The sequence below is a fragment of the Brassica napus genome, unplaced genomic scaffold (assembly GCF_020379485.1).
Source record: "Brassica napus cultivar Da-Ae unplaced genomic scaffold, Da-Ae ScsIHWf_1112;HRSCAF=1581, whole genome shotgun sequence".
Classification (NCBI taxonomy): Eukaryota; Viridiplantae; Streptophyta; class Magnoliopsida; order Brassicales; family Brassicaceae; genus Brassica; species Brassica napus.
In genome coordinates, this window is record NW_026014537.1 from 1 (window position 1) to 21,673 (window position 21,673).

General features: G+C 36.0%; 4 protein-coding genes across 5 annotated transcripts; 1 reads left to right on the forward strand and 3 right to left on the reverse strand.

The window, feature by feature from the left end:
- The first annotated feature begins 473 nt into the window (after nt 1–473).
- On the forward strand, nt 474–3,587 carry LOC125595998. Its single transcript, XM_048771360.1, has 2 exons — nt 474–1,231; nt 1,315–3,587. The coding sequence occupies exon 2, from the start codon at nt 1,917–1,919 to the stop codon at nt 3,585–3,587; it is 1,671 nt and encodes a 556-aa protein (XP_048627317.1). The 5' UTR covers nt 474–1,231; nt 1,315–1,916.
- A 1,377-nt stretch (nt 3,588–4,964) lies between these two features.
- Nucleotides 4,965–9,628, reverse strand: LOC125596000. 2 transcript variants are annotated; one of them, XR_007330743.1, is made up of 10 exons: nt 9,408–9,628; nt 9,228–9,326; nt 8,698–9,147; nt 8,567–8,623; nt 8,416–8,496; nt 8,285–8,341; nt 7,976–8,193; nt 7,808–7,889; nt 7,289–7,675; nt 4,965–7,157 (listed from the first exon to the last, which is right to left on the reverse strand). XR_007330743.1 is itself a non-coding variant. In XM_048771362.1 (9 exons), exons 1-9 carry the CDS (start codon nt 9,495–9,497, stop codon nt 7,493–7,495), a joined length of 1,317 nt encoding a protein of 438 aa, XP_048627319.1. In that variant the 5' UTR covers nt 9,498–9,628; the 3' UTR covers nt 4,965–7,492. The 2 variants fall into 2 exon arrangements, 1 of the variants encoding a protein (XP_048627319.1); XM_048771362.1 differs by having other exon boundaries at nt 4,965–7,675.
- A 43-nt stretch (nt 9,629–9,671) lies between these two features.
- Nucleotides 9,672–11,179, reverse strand: LOC125595999. The gene is made up of 3 exons (XM_048771361.1): nt 10,304–11,179; nt 9,807–10,220; nt 9,672–9,710 (listed from the first exon to the last, which is right to left on the reverse strand). The coding sequence occupies exons 1-3, from the start codon at nt 11,177–11,179 to the stop codon at nt 9,672–9,674; spliced, it is 1,329 nt and encodes a 442-aa protein (XP_048627318.1).
- Nucleotides 11,180–11,990: 811 nt separating this feature from the next.
- On the reverse strand, nt 11,991–17,880 carry LOC125596001. The gene is made up of 19 exons (XM_048771363.1): nt 17,029–17,880; nt 16,539–16,940; nt 16,298–16,438; nt 16,165–16,212; nt 16,019–16,087; nt 15,856–15,930; nt 15,691–15,759; nt 15,474–15,623; nt 15,312–15,383; nt 15,162–15,233; nt 14,961–15,095; nt 14,793–14,861; nt 14,613–14,699; nt 14,176–14,535; nt 13,664–14,092; nt 13,275–13,528; nt 13,106–13,187; nt 12,599–12,983; nt 11,991–12,502 (listed from the first exon to the last, which is right to left on the reverse strand). Exons 1-19 carry the CDS (start codon nt 17,878–17,880, stop codon nt 12,237–12,239), a joined length of 4,017 nt encoding a protein of 1,338 aa, XP_048627320.1. The 3' UTR covers nt 11,991–12,236.
- Nucleotides 17,881–21,673: the final 3,793 nt, after the last annotated feature.

Here is a 21,673-nt window from a genome sequence, read left to right on the forward strand (position 1 = left end):
GACTAACTAAAGTGAAAATATACAATTATTTATTACATAACTTTTAACTAGCAAACAGATTAACAACTCTAAAATATAGGAAAGAATCTTTATTAATAGTTAGAGTGTTTATCTGATAATTTTTTTTTATTGTTAATTTTGAGAAATTTTTGGGTTAAACAAGTAGTTAGTCATTATTAAAATTACTAGGGTTTGGTCGCCCTACGGGGCTTTTAGGTTTAGTTTCCTAAAAATACGTAAATATATCATTAATGTTATGAATGTTTCTAATTGTATAGCTTTCTTAAGATTTAATGAATTTAATTTATTTTGTTTTGTGAAAATATAATTTATTATTAAAGATGCATTTGAAAAGTGTAATTCTAATTATCAAAAGTATCATATTTAAGAATGAAACTGAGCATTACAAATTTATTTTATATATTTGAATGCCAATTTTAAAAGAAAATGACACAAAGAACACTAAATGAAGTTTTCCTCCCCAAACTAGCACTCAGGATCAGAATTCACAAAAATAGGTTTCATTAAAGGGGCAATTTACCCTTATGCCCCCTTCTTTAACTAATTTAAAAAACAAATTTGAAATCAATTTGTCGCCGTCCTCGTTTCATCGCTTCTTCTTCTCGTCTCTCCGTCGTCGTCGTCGTCGTCTCTCCGTCGTCGTCTCCCCGTCGTTGTCGTCGTCGTCTCTCCGTCGTCGTCTTCGCCTCTCCGTTGATCCGTCGTCGTCGTCTCTCCGTTTATTTATCGTCGTCGTCGTTTCTCAATTGATCTGTCGTTTCTACGTCTATTCATCTCATTCTCTCTCTCGTGTGTCTGATTTGATTAAGGTTTGAATCATTTCATTTTGTTATACATTATCTAGGTTTTGTTATATATTATTCATTTGTTGATGATTTGAAGTTGATTTTGTAGAACAATGGAAGTTTTGTGCATCTGTGGACAATGGATCTCAAAAGAATCTCTCCAGTGGGAGTTTCTTGTTGATTTGAAGAGGAATGCATCAATCATTTCCATAGAAGAAGATCTACTGTATGAAGATTTGATGAAGATTGTCTCTGAAGATTTTAGTGTTAAAGAGGAAGAAATCAGTTTGAGTTATGGTTTTTCATTGGATATGAAATGTATTATTGAAAGTTTCCCCCCACTCTCGATAGGTAATACTCGTCAGCTCAGAACTTTCATTTCCAAGACTAGAGCATTTGATGGAACCTGTCGTTTGTGTGTTAAGGTTTGTATGATTTTTTCTTAGACTTTTCAGGATATGCTTCATAACCAAGTATTATGCCTTACAGAACTACTTGACTTATGCAGGTTAGTACTGATCCAGTTAGCTGTAACACTCAAGCTTCTGATACATTTGCTTCTACTGTTCCATTGAATGCCAATCCAGCGATTCTTTCTACTGTGCAGAGTGAAAAACAGGTACATTGTCCTTAATTCCCTTTTTCTGTTTGTGTTTGCATGATATGCTTCATAATCAAGTACTATGCCTTACAGAACTACTTGACTTTTGCAGAGTCTTCTATATGAAGGTGTTTCTACAGTTCCTCTGAATGCTCTTCCGGATTTTAGTACTGATTCAGCTAGCTGTAACATTCAAGCTTCTGATACATTTGCTTCTACTGTTCCATTGAATGCCAATCCAGTGATTCTTCCTACTGTGCAGAGTGAAAAACAGGTACATTGTCCCTAATTCCCTTTTTCTGTTTGTGTTTGCATGATATGCTTCATAATCAAGTATTATGCCTTACAGAACTACTTGACTTTTGCAGAGTTTTCTATATGAAGGTGTTTCTACAGTTCCTCTGAATGCTCTTCCGGATTTTAGCCCTGTCCATATTGGACTTTCACCAAACACGAGAGTAGCTGGCGATATTAAGGTGAATAGCTATTTTAAGACAAAGAGAGAGTTGATGTTGAGGATGAAGAAATGGGCTTTAGAGTGGAAGTTTGAGTACAAGACTGTCTCTTCTAACAAGTCAAGAGTGCTTTTGAGTTGTGTTGATGAAAATTGCACGTGGAGGATGCGTGCTATCAAGCTACCTGTTTCAGATTTTTTCGTTGTTAAAAAGTATGTTCATGAGCATACATGCGATACAACACACAGGAAAGCCAACCACAGACAAGCATCTGCAAAGTTGTTGGGTTCTTTGATTTCCAGCAATTATGGAGAAAAAAAGGAAGGTCTCAAACCGAAACAGATCATTGAACAGGTCAGGATGCTGCATGGTGTTCACATCAATTACAAACAAGCTTGGAGAGTGAGAGAAGAAGCTCAGATTTTGGTTAGAGGGACTCCTGAAGACAGCTATTACAATTTGTCTAGGTGGTTGTATAAAATCACAGAAACAAACCCTGGTTCCTTGACTTATCAACATGTTGATGCTGCAGGAAAGTTCAAGTATGCATTTGTGGCTTTTGGTCCATCGATAAGGGGATTTTCATTGATGAGGAGAGTTATTGCAGTAGATGGTACATTTCTGAAGGGAAAATTCAATGGGACTTTATTGGCAGCTTGTGCTCAAGATGGGAATTATCATCTATATCCTCTCGCCTTTGCAGTGGTTGACGCAGAAAACGGCGCCTCTTGGAAATGGTTCTTTAGAGGTTTGAGCCAGAAGATCCCGGACGCTTCGGATCTTGTTTTTGTATCAGACAGGGCTAACTCCATTTCTTCAGCGTTGGAGGATGTATATCCCTTATCTCACCATGGAATTTGCAGGATCCATCTGCTCCGCAACATCACTCCTACATATGCGAAGACTGGGTTGCTACCTCTGGTGGAAAGCGCTGCTGATGCCTATACGTGTCACGAGTTCTGGTTAATCTTCAAGGACATAAAGGATAAATGTCCTGAATTGGCTAAGTATCTGGAAGAGTCTGATTTTAGGAAGTGGGCACGAAGCTATGCGCCTGCGAACAGGTATAATATCATGACTACCAACATTGCAGAGTCTCTCAATTCTATGTTGAAGATGCCTCGTGAGTTGCCCATTATCTCTCTCCTTGAAACTATCAGATTGACGATGACCACTTGGTTTTTTGAGCGACGCGAAGCGGCTGCGAAACATAAGCACCTGGTTACTCCAAAAGTTGTTCAGAAATTGGTATCTAGGTTAGGGGCCGCAATGTTGTTGAATGTGTATCAAGTTGATCGAAGCGAGTTTGAGGTGAAGAATGAAACAATGAAGTTTGTTGTTGACTTGGAGAAGCGGCATTGCACATGTAATGTTTTCGACATTGACAAGATCCCCTGCATCCATGCCATCGCTGCTGCTAAGCATATCAAGAGAGATGAAAACCGTTTTGTTGATGCTTCTCACTTGACAGAAACGTGGGCTAAAGCTTATGCTGAAAGCATACATCCTGGTGGAGAGTTGTCAACGTCCACCTATCCAGAGAATATTGATGAACTGTCTTGCCCACCTCCAGCTACCAAAAAGAAAAGTGGACGCCCTCCTACAAAGAGAAAGAGATCCGTTGGCGAGTTTGGGGTTCCTGGATCTAAATCTCAGTCCCACAAGTGCAGCAGATGTGGCACAGGAGGGCACAACAAGATCACATGCCAGAGGCCTATAGGATGAAGTTCTACATTTTTACATTTTTATCGATTATTATTTGGATGTTTGGCTATTTGATGGTTACATGATATGCACAAGACCATATACATTTTTTCTTTTGGAACCCTATCCTGAATAAGTATGATTTCTTACAACTTTTGTAATATACAACATTATCTTTTGATCTCATTTCAATTTTTAGTTTAAACTTCTTTGCTAGAAAAAAACACAGTAATATTCAACTATTCTGGAATCCCATCCAACTTTTGTAACATCCAACTTTTGTAATATACAATGTATTATACTATAAATTGTATGGGTAAATTCAATTATGTGGAAGCAACTAACAGATGATTCTCCTCAGCCTAGCGGCTAAACCACGAAACCTATGATACCGAAACATTTGATCGACCCGGGTTCGACTCTCCTACGAGTAATGGGTGATTTTTTTTTTTTTGTTCAAACATATATCTCAGGAATCACATTTGTCGCAATCGGAAGCCCATCCTGAACTATCAAAGATCTTTCCAATGTATTATACTATAAATTGTATGGGTAAATTCAATTATGTGGAAGCAACTAACAGATGATTCTCCTCAGCCTAGCGGCTAAACCACGAAACCTATGATACCGAAACATTTGATCGACCCGGGTTCGACTCTCCTACGAGTAATGGGTGATTTTTTTTTTTTGTTCAAACATATATCTCAGGAATCACATTTGTCGCAATCGGAAGCCCATCCTGAACTATCAAAGATCTTTCCAATGTATTATACTATAAATTGTATGGGTAAATTCAATTATGTGGAAGCAACTAACAGATGATTCTCCTCAGCCTAGCGGCTAAACCACGAAACCTATGATACCGAAACATTTGATCGACCCGGGTTCGACTCTCCTACGAGTAATGGGTGATTTTTTTTTTTTTTGTTCAAACATATATCTCAGGAATCACATTTGTCGCAATCGGAAGCCCATCCTGAACTATCAAAGATCTTTCCAATGTATTATACTATAAATTGTATGGGTAAATTCAATTATGTGGAAGCAACTAACAGATGATTCTCCTCAGCCTAGCGGCTAAACCACGAAACCTATGATACCGAAACATTTGATCGACCCGGGTTCGACTCTCCTACGAGTAATGGGTGATTTTTTTTTTTTTTTCAAACATATATCTCAGGAATCACATTTGTCGCAATCGGAAGCCCATCCTGAACTATCAAAGATCTTTCCAATGTATTATACTATAAATTGTATGGGTAAATTCAATTATGTGGAAGCAACTAACAGATGATTCTCCTCAGCCTAGCGGCTAAACCACGAAACCTATGATACCGAAACATTTGATCGACCCGGGTTCGACTCTCCTACGAGTAATGGGTGATTTTTTTTTTTTGTTCAAACATATATCTCAGGAATCGAAGAGTCTCTTCCAAACGACATCATGTAACTCAGTAACCGAAGAGTTTCTTTTCGTCAAGATTGGGTGTTATATGATTGGTTATTTCAGTAACTGACTTCAATAATCGAAGAGTTCCACAATAATCAAGAGTTTATTTTAACTGACTTCAATAATCGAAGAGTTCCTTTTTGTTCTATAAATATAAGGGACGATATCAGACCTTTTATTCACTCACTTCATTTCGCTTGATATATCCTTTTGCAATACAAGTTAGTTTTCGATTTTTCTCATTTTCCATTCAATTCATGAACTTTTTTCTATTTCTATTTTATCGTAACATCTTAGTTTCGATTTTGTTGCAGGACAAAGTTTCAATGGAAGGAAGTTCAAAGAAGATGATGAAGCGTCCCATAGAGGAGGTTTACGGATGTGATGCCGCCGAAGGTTTCAAGAAGGGGAAGAAGGAAACTGTGGAACATTACAGGGCTCTTCTTCGTTTGTCCAACGAATACAGGCTATCTGAGAATGATTGGAATCTTGCATCCAGCAAAGCAAATTCAATTGCTGTCCAAATCGAGTTGCTTGAAGATATTATCAAAGCTGATGGAAAATTTGATTTAACTGCTGAGTTGGAGAAACTCAAAGAAGAGCACTCGGAAGCGGAAGGAATGCTTGCTGATGTGAAGGTCAAAGTCCCTGATTGGGATAAACTTGGCGAAAGTTGGCTCCATCATGAGTAATTTCATGTTATCGTCTTCTCTTTTTATGTTTTTAAGGACCACATTATGTTTGATTTTCAGTTTTTATTTTAAATGAATAAGCACTTTTGTTTCTCTTGTGTTGTTTCTTCAATTAACAACCTAAATAAAAAACTTGTTCAATGTTTTTCACTATTTTGTAATGGTTTGGCCTAGTGTTCTTATAACTTGGTTATCTGATTTGCTTATTTGTTTTTGGAAAGCCATCCTGAATACATAAAATGATATCCAGATTATATAAATCTATCGTCTGTGAATAAATGAGTTCACATTTACTCTGTTATCGAATATCCAACGTAGCCTAGTGGCAAGCCCTTCTACTCTTAGTGTACCCTTATCACACAATAAGTCGTGTTCGATCCCCGTTGTGTATACTCACATTTTTTTTTGTTTTTAATTAAATATTCAAACGTTATTTTCGTTTTATTGTAGCTTTTGGCAAGTATAAGACCCTTGGTACAACGGCTGCACACTTGGATTAATCTATCGAGAGTTCACGAGTTCAATCAACATCAGATCACATTCTTTTTCATTTTTTTTTTGTAAACTTTAAAGGAATTTGTTTTTGGAAAGCTATCCTGAATACCTAAAATGATATCCAGATCATATAAATCTATCGTCTGTGAATAAATAAGTTCACATTTACTCTGATATCGAATATCCACCATAGCCTAGTGGCAAGCCCTTCTACTCTTAGTGTACCCTTATCACACAATAAGCCGTGTTCGATTCCCGTTGTGTATATTTTCACTTTTTTCTGTTTTTAATTAAATATTCAAAAGTTATTATCGTTTTATTATATCTTTTGGCAAGTATAACACCCTTGGCACAGCGGCTGCACACTTTGATTCATCTTTCGAGAGTTCACGAGTTCAATCAACATCGGATCACTTTCTTTTTCATTTTTTTTGTAAACTTTAAAGGAATATGCTAGGCTTTGGTGCATTTTGCTTTCTCACTCTTTTTCTGGAAACCCATCCTAAAAGTACCATAAGCATTTGACAATTCATCAATACATCCTAAAAATTTTTCAATAACAATCTAAATGAAAAAAACGTTAGGGATAATTCATTACAAACTTAAACTTAAACGTTAGGGATAATTAATATCAAAGTAGAAAAACAGTGTAGAAAACAGAACAAATATGACATTTTCACTTCCTTTGACCTTCCTGGAAATCTTTATCCATAAACTGGTCGAAGATCTCACAACATAGCTTGCTTCGTAAGTCCATCGCAGTTTCATCATTTATATTAGCCATGCTCTTCAATCCCAGTGACCTGCATTCCAGCATCTTCACAACAAAAATACCACAGTTGTATGGAAATTTTGTCTTTGGAAGCCCTTCTGCAAACTTAACTTCAAATGGACTGATATCTTCGAAATTAACCTCTTCACCAAGAAGTTCCATCTTTATGGCACTAATCAACACTGTCATAAATACCCAAAATTATACAATAAATCAATCACCAACAGACAACAAAATGAATATGTAAAAATGCATCACAATCACAAGCAGCAAGTGACAAACTTTTATTTTCTAAATTAGCTAATATTTTTACCTGCCAGTTCTTGGATTTGATTAAGAGCACGTTTGATATTTGCTTTTGGAAGACCACAATGGAAGAGTGTGATTGTGTTGTCCATCAATTGTATCTCCACCCCAATATAGTGACAGCTCAACTTATCTTCAATGACACCATATATAACATCAACATCTTCCAGCCATACCTTCTTTGGATGTATTAAACCTTTCACAAGTTCGCCTACACAGCCCTCCAATAACTTTTTTTTTTCTTATGTGGCTTCCTGACAGATTCATAAGCGTACCCAACCACTTCTAAGAATTTGACTGGTACAAAGCATGCTGCTGGAAGATTGTTGTTGCGGAACCAAGCACCTTGCTCAACCCTCTTACAATTTAGCATTTCAAATGCAACATTTATGTGCTGCCAATGTAACAATATAGTTAGAAACTTCATATAGAACTGCTATAACATGGACATCTAGCATAGCTCAACTCAACCTCTTCCTAAACATATGACACAATCAAATAGAAGACAGAACAGAGTGTTGATTACCTCTTTGTTGAGATTGTTTTCTGCATCGTCCATTTTTTGAAAGAACTCTTTTTCAATTTCTTTTCCATTGATATAAAACGGTCTGTAGTTGATAAAATTAACTAGTATCAATCGAAACTTTTACAAAATAAATTAGGAATATTTATGCGAGGACAAAAAGTTGCTTACACACGATATATGCCCCGTAGATCCATCCAGTGTGCAAGCCTTGAAAACCGAGGAAATTCAGGTGTCACAAATGGATCAATTGGAAGGATTACCTCAGGTGTTACAGGTATAGGAGGGTTTCTAGGTCGTATTGGCCTCTTCTCTTCTCGCTGTAGAAAAGGAAGCAAATCTACTGGCTGAGCATTTGCTTTCTTCTTCTTACCAACATGTGGCTTCCCCTTTAATTAAAAATAAAGACAAAAATTCAGGATCGTTTTTATCTTTATACTTGAATGCCTTCCTAATATGAAGTAAAAATATTTTTTATACCTTTTTTGCATGATCGTCTTGACTTGGTTTCACACTCTTACCCTGCTTTACTTCCATCTGTGAAACAAAACCGATATATCAAACTATTGACCTGAACTTCAATTCAAGTGGATCTTATTCATTTTTATTACCTCTTTTGCCATTTTCCCAACACCATCTTCTGATGGACCAGCTGCTTCATTTTTCTTACAAGCGACAGCCTTCGCCTTCCCCTTTTTGAATGACAAAAATTCAGATACATTTATATCTTAATTCCTAGTATGATGTATAAATATTTCATACCTTTTTATCACCATCTCCTTCACTTGGATTCACACTCTGCGTCTGCTCTTCTTCCATCTGAAAATCAATACCGAGATATTAAACAAATGACATTATTTTTCAATTCAAGTGATCCAAGGCATTTGTTTTACCTTTTTTGTCATCTCCCAAACACCATCTACCCATTTTCTTGGTTTTCGCATCTCAGAATGGTGGAAGTAAATTTGTTCTTTAGAATTGTTCAAAGAGACAAAACACGAGCCATCAAACAAAATGACTTTAACTTTTCCAGCGCACCAGGCACCATTGTCGAACGCCTCCACGTCCTGCATTAGCTCATAACTTTTCTTCGCTCCAGATCTCTCAGGTGGTGGTTGAGGACGTATTCTGTCAATTGATACACGTGTCTCAACACTCCTTTTCCTCTTCTTTTCGTCCAGAGACGGGACGAAGTACTCAACTTTCACCATCTCAACCCCATCAACCAAATATGTTGCCAACACATTTCCTGGATACCATTTATGACAAGTATTGTCATCTTGTGATGAAATCTCCACATTTGCTCCGATCTCAAAGGGATTTTGAACTCTGCTTTCTACATCCTGTGATGGTTTAGATTCAAGGATATCCAGTCATTTTGATAGTTGCTGATATTTATTAAAGGTTTTAATGAAAGTAATACCTTATTTTGCTCTGTTAAAAGATTTCTGCGAGCTCGGGTATTTGGCTGTGTGTCGGAAATGTTTGGTGAAATGATCTCATTCATAAGCTCGTGAGTCTCCTGAATTCAGGAATGGTTGAATGAACACGTACAAGGGCTTCCAAAAATTACTTGAAAAGTCCAATTTTTTAAAGAAGGTACCTGCTGCGTCTGAATTGGAGTAAGGACTGGAGTCTCAATATTCTGTTGAGCTATTGGAGAACCAGGTGTCTCTTTCGTGATCTCATTCATAGGCTCTCGTGTATCCTGATGTCAGGAATGGGATTATGAACACGTACCAAATTCATAATTTTATAAATACCAACAGTTTTCAAAATTATACTTGCCTCATTGTTAAGTTGTTCATCTGCTTGATCTGCATTGGCTTCACCTTGTCTGGAAGCCGTCTCATGAAATGGAGTTGTGTCAGTCTGTGCAAGTACAACAAAAATTAGGAAGGCAAGCCTAAATATGTATAACATCTTCCAAAATTACTTGACAACTCAAAACTGAATCAAGAACTAGATAAACATTAATTTTAATTTCCGAAAAAAAAGTTACCTCATTGTTTGGAGTTTCATATGAAGTAACTCTTTGTAGTTTCTCTAGGTTTGTCACACGTTCTTTAATCTGTTTCCTGTCTTTTTCAATCAAACACAAACGATCGTTCATGATCCTTAAATTATCTCCCACCATCTCGCTGATTCTGTTGATCTTTGATTCCAAAGACTCCTCCTGATACGAAGTAGAAGCTTGACTCATCCCTCCATTCCCAAACAGTAAAGATGCTCTTCTTATTTCTTCATTAGCACCGTATAGGTCTACTGACATGTTTCGCCAATCTCTAATTTTAAACTTATAACCTCTCTTGGATAAATCGGCCATGTCATCCAGATCTTTATTAGCTTCGTCTTCCATGCAAACATCATCTTCTGGATCATTAGAAATAGGAGGTAGGATGCATGTGACCTTAAGCTGAAACCATAAAAATAATTAGCTTTTAAATGGAGAATCATAAGGCAAAACAGAAACAAGAAAAAAATAATGTAAAAACTTACATGATCTTTGATTTCAATTAGGAGAACATCTATCAGCTGTGGAGAAGCTATTTGAAGGTACTTCTCACACAAAAATATTGGGGTAGACGGTTGAACGCTCAGAATAGGAACAACTTGACTGAATGCATACTGTAGCAAAGGTACTGACTCAAGTATCCATATAAGAAATGCCATAGGGAACCCTTGCAAATCATAATTGTTTTTGTCGAGGCTTTTGTCGACAGCTCTCTGAAGTGATTTTAACAGCAAATTATAAGCTGTTCTCCCCCATGGGTATGTCATCAAGACATCCATATCCTGCGCTATTTTCACATAATCCAAAGTAAAAGTTGTGCCACCGTCGAGAAGGCTCTTCTGTAGTAGTATGCTCTCAATCAGGAGGAGCATTGCAAGGCAGAATCTCTCATCAGAAGCATCTTCTCTTGTGTTTCTGAGCTGCTTCTCCACGTCCTTTACTGTATGAGTACGCCCTTTTAGGAAGTCCCACTTAAATTTCTCGGTTCCCTCTCGTGGTTCTCTTGCTTCACCACTACATTTCAAACCAGTCACCATGTGGAATTCTCTTATAGAGAACCTCATTGGCTGAGCACCAAAATGGAACCATGCTTCGTGTCTCTTCACTGTCTTGATGCTTTTGGTGAGAACTGCGTGCACTATCTTAGCTGATAATTTCAAAGACCTCTCTCCAAGCTTGATCACCGGTCCCAAAAACGTCCCTCTTATTCTGTTGAACTCATCATTTCCTAGAATTTCCTTAACAGTTTTGATATAAGCAACTATCGAGTGTTGGTTTATCGATATCGTCTTCTCTGGCTCTGATCCAATCGGATACCTCAGCTCAGGCAGTGCTAGTCTTAATGGTAATGGATCTCCCATCTTGTTTCTATCCTGCGTAAACAAGAAAAATTTTATTTGTCTAAATTAATTAAAATCCAATTTTCAGGAAGGGTTTCCTGAAAAAATACAAATCCTTCCCGAAGTCTATACACATGCTTTCACATGAACTAGAATTCTACGAATCATATTAGGTTAAAACGAGCAAGTCTATACACAAGCAAAAACCAGGAGACCAATCTCTCAGAAAGAAAACACACATAAGGTTGAATCTGCAACATACCTTCAAGAGATAGAGCTCTAGAAATGGTTTTTCTCGGAGAATAGAGAGAGCTCGCGTAAAAGATCGAGAGAGAGAGAGTTCTGGAGATGGGTTTTCGTCGGAGATCGAGAGATATGGAGATGAGAGAGAGATTCGAGAGGCGGAGACGAGTGAGATTCGAGAAGTTTGAAACGGCGAGAGTGTTGAGACGGCAAGAGTTTTGTTTTTTTTCAATCGAAATGTATTGTTTTGGAAACCTATCCTATATTAATTGGGTTAAGTATGCTTATGTAATATTCTTTAACAGATGATTCTCCTCAGACCAGCGGTTAAACCAAGGCTTTTTATAACTCAAAAGTCTCTCTATCCCCGGGTTCGATATGTGGTGGATTCAAAATCTATTTTAATTTTTTTTGTGTTACAGTTTGGAGTTAAATAAAATTAAATGTAATCCATAACAGATGATTCTTCTTGGCCTAGTGGCTAAACTCCCACACTATCCAAATACGCAGACTCTCTCCCTCTGGGTTCGATCCTTTGTGGTTCTAAATTTTTGTTGTCTGTAAACATCACAATTTTAAGCTTACCATATACATGTCCAATCCTTAGTATATAATCTCATTTCATTCTTTTTTACATTTGAAACACTTAACTTTTTTTCTGGAAACCCATCCAGAAACAATATTTTAACCTTCCAAGATATATGATACCCAAATAAAATACTTGATATCCTTCCAATCTTTCTTATGTAACCAGACGCCAACAACATAACAAAATAAACAGTCATAACTAAAACCGAGTCTTAACTAAAACAAAAAATGTTTTCATGCATCATTCTCATTTCCCAAAGCTCTCATCCACAAATTGGTTGAAGATCTCACAAGACAAGGTTCTCCTTAGCTCCAATGCATTGTCATCATTAATCTTTGTCATGTCTCCTATCTTCAATGACTGGCACTCCAGAATCTTGACAAGAAATATCCCACAGTTGAAAGGATGTTTTGTCTTGGGTAAACCTTGTGCCTGCTCAATCTCAAATGGAATCATCTTCACCTTATCTACCTCATCACCAGAAGATTCCACCAGCAGATTAGAAATCAACACTGTCATATTTAAAAATCAATATCAAGATAGAATCAGTTGAATATTTCAAACCAAGAAACAGATGAATACATCAAATACAGATTGTTTATACATACCTGCCAACTTTTTCACTTGAGGAATATCAATGCTGTTGCTTTCCTTTTGAAAACAATCATATACTGTGATTCTTTTCTTCTTCAAATGAATTTCCATCCCAATCCAGACATTGCTTTTTTTTCCAAGAGTAATCCCATACACAACATCAACATCTTCTCCCCATGTCTTCTCTGGATATACCTTCCCTCTCACAGTATCTTTAAATAAATCGTTGAAAATCTTTTTACCTTTGACCTTTTCTTTCTTGTAAGCCAAATCATCAGAGAGCAAGCAATGCAAGAACTCCATAGGTAGGAAGCACGCCTTTGGAATCTTGTAGTTGTGGAACCAAGCAGCATTCTCATTTCTTCTGCAATTTAGCATTGCAAAGGCTCCATCAATGTGCTGCAAAAAAAAAGGCAAACATTATCTAATTTGTTACTATATAATTCCTGAAACTAAACAAATCCTTCCTGAATTTTTTTTTAAAAAAAAGCTCAAGGCAAGAACATATGTAAACAAATTACCTCTTTCTTAAGGTCCTTTTTTGCATTTTCCATGCTTTGAAAGAAAGATTTCCTTATCTTATTATCATTGATTGATAGGGACCTGCAGTCGATTAAAGATTCAAAGGAATTACCAAACCTCTTATACATAAATATAAGAATATATAGACAAGGACAGAAACATGCTTACGTTTCATGCATGCCGGGCTTTAATGTCATCCAATTTTGAAGCCTTGAAAGCTTATGTTCCGCAGGAGTTGAAAACGGATCAACTGCAGGTATAATCTCAGGTATTACAGTTAAAGCCGGATTTCTGTCAGACTTGAATGGAGTTTTTGTGTCTCTAGATCGTTTAGGCACCCTCTCGCTCCTTCTTAGGAAAACATTATCCATTCCTGAATTTTGTGATGAGGCAGCAGCTTTCCTTTTCTTATCAGGCTTCACCTTTAATCAAACAATAGACACCAAGCAAAATATTATCAAATTTGTTGCAATCGGAATTTCTGGAAACCATTCCTGAAACTAAAATGTATGTATATCAAACAATTCACGTGAAGTATAATTCTAGTTATGATTTACCTTATCTGCCATCTTCCAGACTCCATCTTTCCATTCTCTATGAATTCGCAAATCTGAATGTTTGAATAGAATAGTTTCCATAGAAGTATAGAGACACACCGAGTATGTGTTATCACCAAGTACCATGCTAATTTGTCCGCTGCTCCAGCCATTGTTGTAGAAGGCTTCTACCTTATCCATCATCTCAAAGGATTTTTGGTCACTAGTTGGTGTTGCAGGACGTATTTTGTCAGCCGTGATAGTATCCTGAAGTTTCTGAAGTCTATGTTGGTCTGTGAAGAGTGTCGTGTACTCAACTGTCAGCTCCTCTAGTCCTTCACACAGTTTAAGATCAACAACCTTTCCTGGATACCATATTTCGTCATCAGTAGACAAAATTTCAACCTCTGCGCCTATTTGAAAGTGAGCTAGAAGCCTGCTTACTTCAACCTATTAAAAATGAAGATTCAGTAACATCAGCGGTTTTAAATTGTTAGAATAATAATTAAAGATCAAATATACTCGATGCATACCTCGTTTTTTTCTGAAAAATCTATAGCACTTGTCTGAAGATGCTCTGTTTGCTGAGTAATAGGCGGCATCTTCGAAACATATGTGGAAACTAGCTCAGTAGTAGGTTCTGTAGTATCCTTGAGATTTTCTTCTGCTTGATTCTGCTCTGATGGTGTCTCATCGGATTGATCTCCCTCACTTGTCTGAAGGTGCTGTGTTTGCGGAGTAAGAGGCTGTGTCTTCGAAACATCTGTGGAAACTAGCTCAGTAGTAGGTTCTGTAGTATCCTTGAGATATTCTTCCGCTTGATTCTTTCTGCTTGATTGTGAATGCTCTCCTTCACTTGTAGAAAAATATTGGGTCGCAGTTTCTGTCTCACTCTATAAGACAAAAGTAAATGGTAAGAGTTAGTTGAATAGAAAAATATTACCTAAACATTTTAAATATTTCTTCTTACCAAAGCATTCTTATTTTCTTCAATAACTAGTGCAATTAGTGAAGACAATGGAGAGGAAGGTCTGTAATGCACAGCATGTGTATCCTCCTGTAATAACAGTAAAATAAAAGAGGTAGTTATGAAGAAGTTTCTACAATTTAAAATTCAAGTTGTACTTATGAAAGACATTTCTATGCTTACCTTTTTATTGTTTGCTGAAATGATCTCAGTCAATGGCTGTGTAGCCTCATACGTTTCCTCTGTTACCGTCTGCAAAAAAAAACAAAAAAAAGTCAGGTAGGGGATCAAAAACACGTACAAAAGCTTTCAAACATTACTTGAAATCTCCAAGATTTTTTGAACATTTACCTGCTGTTTCTGAATTGGAGTAAAAACTTGAGCCTCAATACTCTTTGGAGATATTGGAGAAGAAGGTGTCTCATTCATTTCCAGTGTTTCTTTTTGCAAAACTTGAGTCTGAGCAGCAGGTGACTCAATCACAATCTGCAAAAAATATCAGGAAAGGCCATCATGAATACATTCAATTATAATTTCTAGAGTAAATATTACCTCATCATCTGGTTTTCCTTCTCCTTGATTAGTTTTGGGTGGCGTTTCATCAGTAGAGGTTTGTGTTTCCCTCTGCCAAAAATTAGAAAGGTCTATATATGTAAATCACCCAAAACTAATTGTAAACTCCAACTGTCATTGAGCATATACCTCTTTTGTCAGATTAGGAGTAAAAACTTGAGTATCAAGGGCAGGCGTGTCATCCGATGGCTCTCTCTCAATCTGTAAAAATTATCACGAAGTCAATCCAGAGTACGTTCTAAAGCTTCCAAACATTAACTTAAAAATCCAAGATTTTTTTTGACCATGTACCTGCTGAGTCTGACTTGGAGTATAAACGGGAGTTTCAATACTCTTTGGAGCTATTGGAGAAGAAGGTGTCTCATTCATTTCTACTGTTTCTTTCTGCAAAACTTGACTCTGACTAGCAGGTGACTCACTTGTTAATTTCTCTCTCACAATCTGCAAAAAAATATCAGGAATGGCCATCATGAATACATTCAACTATAATTTCTAGAATAAATATTACCTCATCATCTGGTTTTCCATCTTGATTAGGATTGGATGGCCTCTCACCGGTAGACGTTTCTGTTTCTTTCTGTCAAAAATCAGAAAAGCCTTTATATGTAAAAAAAAATCACCCAAAACTAATTTGTAAACTCCAACTGTGAAAACAATATCATTGAGCATATACCTCTTTTGTCAGATTAGGAGAGAATACTTGAGTATCAAGGGCAGGAGTTTCATCATCTGATTCATTCATTGTGTCCTGCAAAAATCAAGAATGCATTCTAGAATATGTACAAAAGCTTCCAAATATTACTTCAAAACTCAACAATATTTTATTGGTTACATACCTCATTTGTCAAATTAGGCTGTTGAGACATTGGAGATAAAGGCGTCTCACTCGATGATTGCGTGTAATCCTGCAAAAATCAGGAAGGCATTCAGGATTTTGTACAAGAATTTCCAAATATTTTCTTAAAAATTTTTGAGCATATACCTCATTTTGTTGAGACTTTGGAGATGCAGCTGATTCAATCATTGTCTCCTGCAAAAATCAGGAATGCATTCAAGAAGTACAAAAGCTTTCCAAATATTACTTCAAAACTCAACAATATTTATTGGTTACATACCTCATGTGTCAAATTAGGCTGTTGAGACATTGGAGATAAAGGTGTCTCACTCGATGGTTGCGTGTGAGACATTGGAGATAAAGGTGTCCCACTGGATGGTTGCGTGTGAGACATTGGAGATAAAGGTGTCCCACTGGATCGCTGTTTGTCAAATATTAGGAAGGCATTCAAGAATATGTACAAGATCTTCCAAAAAATACTTGAAAATGCAAATGTAAAAGAAGATGTTTTGAGAATTTACCTTTTGTGTCACGTTAGTGGGAAAAACATTGCTGTTTCCTTCCAACTCTGACACACGAGCTCTAAGATGTATGTTTTCTTCTTCCAGTAATGACATTCGATCCTTCATGCTCTTCAGATTCTCCTCCATTACCGTGATGATCCTGTTCACTTTTTCATTTACTGAATCCTCATCAATCGGAGTAGAAGCTTGGCCAGTCTCCTTATTTGCCATCATTTGAATAAGAGCATCCAATGTGTCAAATGTGTCTACACACCTATTTTCCCAGTCATCGGCTGTAATCTTGTACCCTTTCTTTGTTACATCTTTCACTGTTTCCAACTCGTCACTATATTTGTCTTCAATGGAGATATCATCTTCTGGATCATGAGGAATAGAAGGTAGTATGCAATGGACCTTCAGCTGAGAATATTTCAAAAAAGACCAATGAGAAACATATTAAAAAGAAGAAGCCAAATAAACTGAGAAACATATACTTGGAAAAGCTTACCTTTGTATCAGCTTCAACCTGTAAAACCCTATCAAGTGATGGATTCTCTATCTCAGTGTATTTTTCACACAAGTAAGTCGGCCCAGGAACCTCAACTGTTGGTACACACTTACTGAACTTATTCCTTAGCAAAGGAATCGACTCTAGTATCCAAAGAAGGAATACTAGAGGATAACCTTGCAACTCAAATTTGGATTTATTCTCCAAATGATTCGCGACAGCGTTTTGAATTGACTTCAGGAGCACAATGTAAGCCTCTTTTCCCCATGGATATGTCATATCCTGTGCATTTTTCGCATATTCCAAAGGAAAACTCCCTCCTTTGCTCTTCCGCAATAATATGCTCTCTACCAGGATGAGCATTGCGAGGCATATTCTCTCCTCAGAAGCATCTTCTCTTGTGTTTCTGAGCTGGTCCACCACGTCACTTAACTTATGACTACGCCCCTTTAGCAATTCCCAATTAAATCTCTCGGTTTCCCTTCGTGGTCCTTCTAATGCACCACTACATTTCAAGCCTGTCATCATATGAAATTCTCTTATAGAGAACCTCATTGGCTGCGCACCGAAATGGAACCAGGCTTCATTCTCCTTGACAGAAACGATGCTTCTAGTGAGAATGGCGTAGACTATCTTTGCTGATAACTTCAATCCTCTCTCACTGAGCTTCATTACAGGTCCCAGAAATGATCCTCGGACTCTTATCATCTCATCTGGTTTTAGGATGCTTTTGACAATAGAGATATAATCTGAACCAGAGTATTGGTTGATTGCTGACTTTTCCTTTGGCTGTGAACCAATAGGATACTTCAGCTCTGGCAGTGCTAGTTTTAGAGGTACTGAATCTCCCATCTTGTTTCTATCCTGCGTAAACAAGAAAAAAAAAATCAAATTTTCTGGAAGGCTTTCCTGAAACAATACAAATACAAAACAACACAAAAGTCTTCATTTGCTTCGCTTGTTAATAAGAACGAGTAACACACAAATCAAAATCAAAACGCAAGCTTCCCAAATTTTAATTCAAAAACCCTAATTTTAAAAAGTTACCGATTTTGAGAGTAGAGAGTGTGACGCTGATGATTAGATAGCCGGAGAAGATGATTATCGAGCCGGAGAAGATGATTAGCGAGCCGGAGAAGACGATTAGCGAGCCGGAGAAGATGATTCCCGAGCCGGAGACTTCGATTCCCGAGTCGGAGAAGATGATTCCCGAGCCGGAGACGACGATTCCCGAGTCGGAGAAGATGATTCCCGAGCCGGAGACGACGATTCCCGAGTCGGAGACGACAGTGCCGGTGAGGGTTTGAAGATTCCCGAGAGGAGACGACACGATTCGCGATCGAATGAAATGAAATGTTTTTTTTTTCTATTCTTATAACAAAGGGTATAAAGGTAAATTACCCCTTTAATGAAACCTATTTTTGTGACTTCTGATCCTGAGTGCTAGTTTGGGGAGGAAAACTTCAAAAGGTGCTATTATTGACAATTGCCCAAAAGACAAAGTATTTACATGTTTGTCATTAATGAAAAAAATAATAAAAAGCGAAAAGATTAGAGCTAGATTCAAACCCATGTCATTCTTGGTACAAGCAGCCACTATTACAACTAGGCAACAATGATTCTTTGGCTTATGTGTCGATATTATATATAAAAATAGATGTATTATCCAGAAATTAAGAAACGTTTAAAAACTAATTCTTGATTAATCCCCGATTAGTTTTCACTTCATGTTAACTAACTATGCCCAAACTAACCACTCAACTAACACCTAACGTAATTTTGTAACACCTAACGTAATTTTGAACATGATTTCAACGGTTTCAGATATTAATAATTGGTTCTTCATTTTGCTTATACCAAATGCTAATGGTATTGGATAAAAAAATCGGTTACAAATTGTTTTTTATTTGTATTAAAAAAAACTCTTTACAAATCTAAAATATGAATATATTAACTTATTAAATTAACTGTTTGGGAATAAAATTTAAAATTAATGAGTGAAATAACTATGGCACAAGTGTATAGTTATGCAACATCACACATTCATTACAATTATCAAAACCCCTTATTAAAATTAAAAAAAAATTATAAACAAATATAATTACAAAAAAAAAACACAAATATAATTACAAGAAAAAAATATGAAAAAAAAATTTTTTAAAAAAAAATTGTAAACAAAAAATATACCCATCATTTAAAGATGGGTCAAAATCTAGTTAACTTATTAAATTAACTGTTTAGGAATAAAATTTAAAATTAATGTGTGAAATAGCTATGACACAAGTGTATAGTTATGCAACATCACACATTCATTACAATTATCAAAACTCCTTAGTAATAATTAAAAAATAAATTATTACAAAAACACAAATATAATTAAAAAAAAATATAAATATAAAAATTAAATTTCTAAAGAAAAATCAAAACAAAAAATATATCCGCCCTTTAAGAACTGGTCAGAATCTAGTATCATTCTTAATCCTTATCACTCTTGTCGGATTAATCATTTACTAGGTTCCATCCCATTCCAAAAGATATTTTAAAACATTGGTTCCATCAAATCCTCTTATCTGTATATTTTAGGGTGGAGAAGCTATTTCCCCACGAGAATTATTGTATATCACCATATGTCTCCTAAACTATGTCCTCGTTTTATTTGTTCCCAATTTTAAAGTTTCAGTTTTATTTCCCCACAAATGTTGGTTTTGTCAAACCAAATTCACAAAATTTTAAATCTCAATTATAACCGAACAAACCAAAATTGTACCAAACATAAAACCAACTAAACCATATCTAAACCAAAACATACCAAATCACTTCATCTCTCTCCTTCCTCACGAGTCACAACAAATCCAGAACCATAAAAAAAATTTCTCTGTCCATCGAATCTCTTCTTCTCCCACATTATTAACGTTTCCGATTTTATATATGGGGAGATATAAATCGTAAACTTTAATAATGTGGGGAAATAAAACTTAAACTTTATATTTGTAGATAAATAGAACGAAGTCATAGTTTAGGAACATCTGGTGTTATAAGATAGTTCTCGTAGAGAAACAGATTGTGGACCCTATATTTTATTATGATAAACTCTGCCTAGGGGTTATTTATCGAGTGAAAGAAGAAGAAGGGGTTTTGCATGTGGATTATGTTTGGAGGAAACTGGATTTCGTATACGTTTCCATCTCGATGAAACAGTACAGGAAAAAAATTATATATTAATTTTGATCACAGTACATAGCCATAAACTGTAGTAAAAAGAGCGAACGTGCTTATTGATGTTATGAATGAACCTTTTATTTTTTAATTTACATGCAGCTTATCTGCTTAGCTGATCTGGAATTTGATTACATAAACCCTTACGACTCTTCTTCAAGAATAAACTCTGTGGTATTACCAGAGTTCGTTCTTCAAGGATTCCTATGTCTTTTCTTCCTCGTAACTGGTCATTGGGCACTACATGGTCTCCCTTATCTCTACTACAATTTCCAAATGTGAGCTCTCTTTATTTTTTTCTTTTAAAACGACTCTCAGACTTGTTGAAGCAGGTTTAATCATGGAATGTGGAAGCTGATAACTCTATATTTCTTTTGTATGTTAGTTGCTTGAAAAACCATTATTTGATTGACGTGACGGAGATCTTCAACTTGCTTGACTGGGAAACAAAGAAACGGCTCTTCAAGCTCGCTTACATGATCCTCACTCTCTTCCTCACCATTTTCTGGTAAAAATAATCTCTTTCCTTCTTCCTGAAAATCAGATTAGAAACAGTTAAAACATATGTTTGAACTTCTTCTTTTTAAGGTTAATCTATTCCACAGTGGATGATTACGAGGAGTGAAGGCAACACACCGTTTGATTAAAACCCCCATGTGACATGAAAAGAAAGGACCATCATTTGTTGTTAGTGTTTGTAGCATTAGAGATTTGTGTAACCAGATTTTAGCCTGCAGTGAACATTCTTCTGATCTTGTGGCCTGCAGGTGGTGCAGTTAACTCACCAGGGTTCCAATGTGGATGTTTTTTCTTTGCTAAAAAAAAAACATCTACGGTGGAACCTCTTTCTCGTTCAGCTCGGTTTCTAGTTTTACACTGCAAAATTACTATTGTAGGATATAAATTTAATTTATGAGTACCAAACAAGATTCTTCAATTGTCTTCATCTAGATGTTATGAATGGCAAAATGTCATTCGCGTATTTCAATGCGGAATTGACAAAACCGCAAACTGATCACCGTTCATCAATTACAATGAAAAACACACTACAGTAAAAATACAAAAAGTAAATACGCAACACGTTTTTGAATACATGCAGAATCTGAAAAACGCACTTTGTAATTATTGAATAATTGTAATAATTATTAGACACATTAACCAATAACAAAAAAATATAAAAACATAATATGTTTTAGTAGTACCAAAAACCAATTTATAAAGAAAAACCAAAAACCAAAAACCAAATTTATGGGTTTAATAAAAACCAATTTTTGTTTTTTTGAGAATGTTATATTTTAATTAAATAATAATTAATTAAATACTATTTTGCTAAAGATAAAATTCCATAAAAGTTTTTGTTCATAATATATCTGTATATAATATTAATTTACTGTTAAAAATTAGCTATTAATATCTGTAAGTAAAATTA

Bases quoted from the DNA above. Each gene is read 5' to 3' on its own strand.
- LOC125595998 (XM_048771360.1), top strand. From the start codon at position 1,917: ATGTTGAGGATGAAGAAATGGGCTTTAGAGTGGAAGTTTGAGTACAAG.
- LOC125596000 (XM_048771362.1), bottom strand. From the start codon at position 9,497: ATGAATGAGATCACGAAAGAGACACCTGGTTCTCCAATAGCTCAACAG. The intron at 9,327-9,407 runs GTACCTTCTTTA...TCCTGAATTCAG, and splicing joins CTCCAATTCAGACGCAGCAG to GAGACTCACGAGCTTATGAA. The intron at 7,676-7,807 runs GTAATCAACACT...TTACATTGGCAG, and splicing joins AAAACAATCTCAACAAAGAG to CACATAAATGTTGCATTTGA.
- LOC125595999 (XM_048771361.1), bottom strand. From the start codon at position 11,179: ATGGGAGATCCATTACCATTAAGACTAGCACTGCCTGAGCTGAGGTAT. The intron at 10,221-10,303 runs GTAAGTTTTTAC...TTATGGTTTCAG, and splicing joins TAATTGAAATCAAAGATCAT to CTTAAGGTCACATGCATCCT. The intron at 9,711-9,806 runs GTAACTTTTTTT...ATACATATTTAG, and splicing joins ATGAAACTCCAAACAATGAG to GCTTGCCTTCCTAATTTTTG.
- LOC125596001 (XM_048771363.1), bottom strand. From the start codon at position 17,880: ATGGGAGATTCAGTACCTCTAAAACTAGCACTGCCAGAGCTGAAGTAT. The intron at 15,234-15,311 runs GTATATGCTCAA...AATTTTTGGCAG, and splicing joins CTCCTAATCTGACAAAAGAG to AGGGAAACACAAACCTCTAC. The intron at 14,093-14,175 runs GTATGCATCGAG...CATTTTTAATAG, and splicing joins ATTTTTCAGAAAAAAACGAG to GTTGAAGTAAGCAGGCTTCT.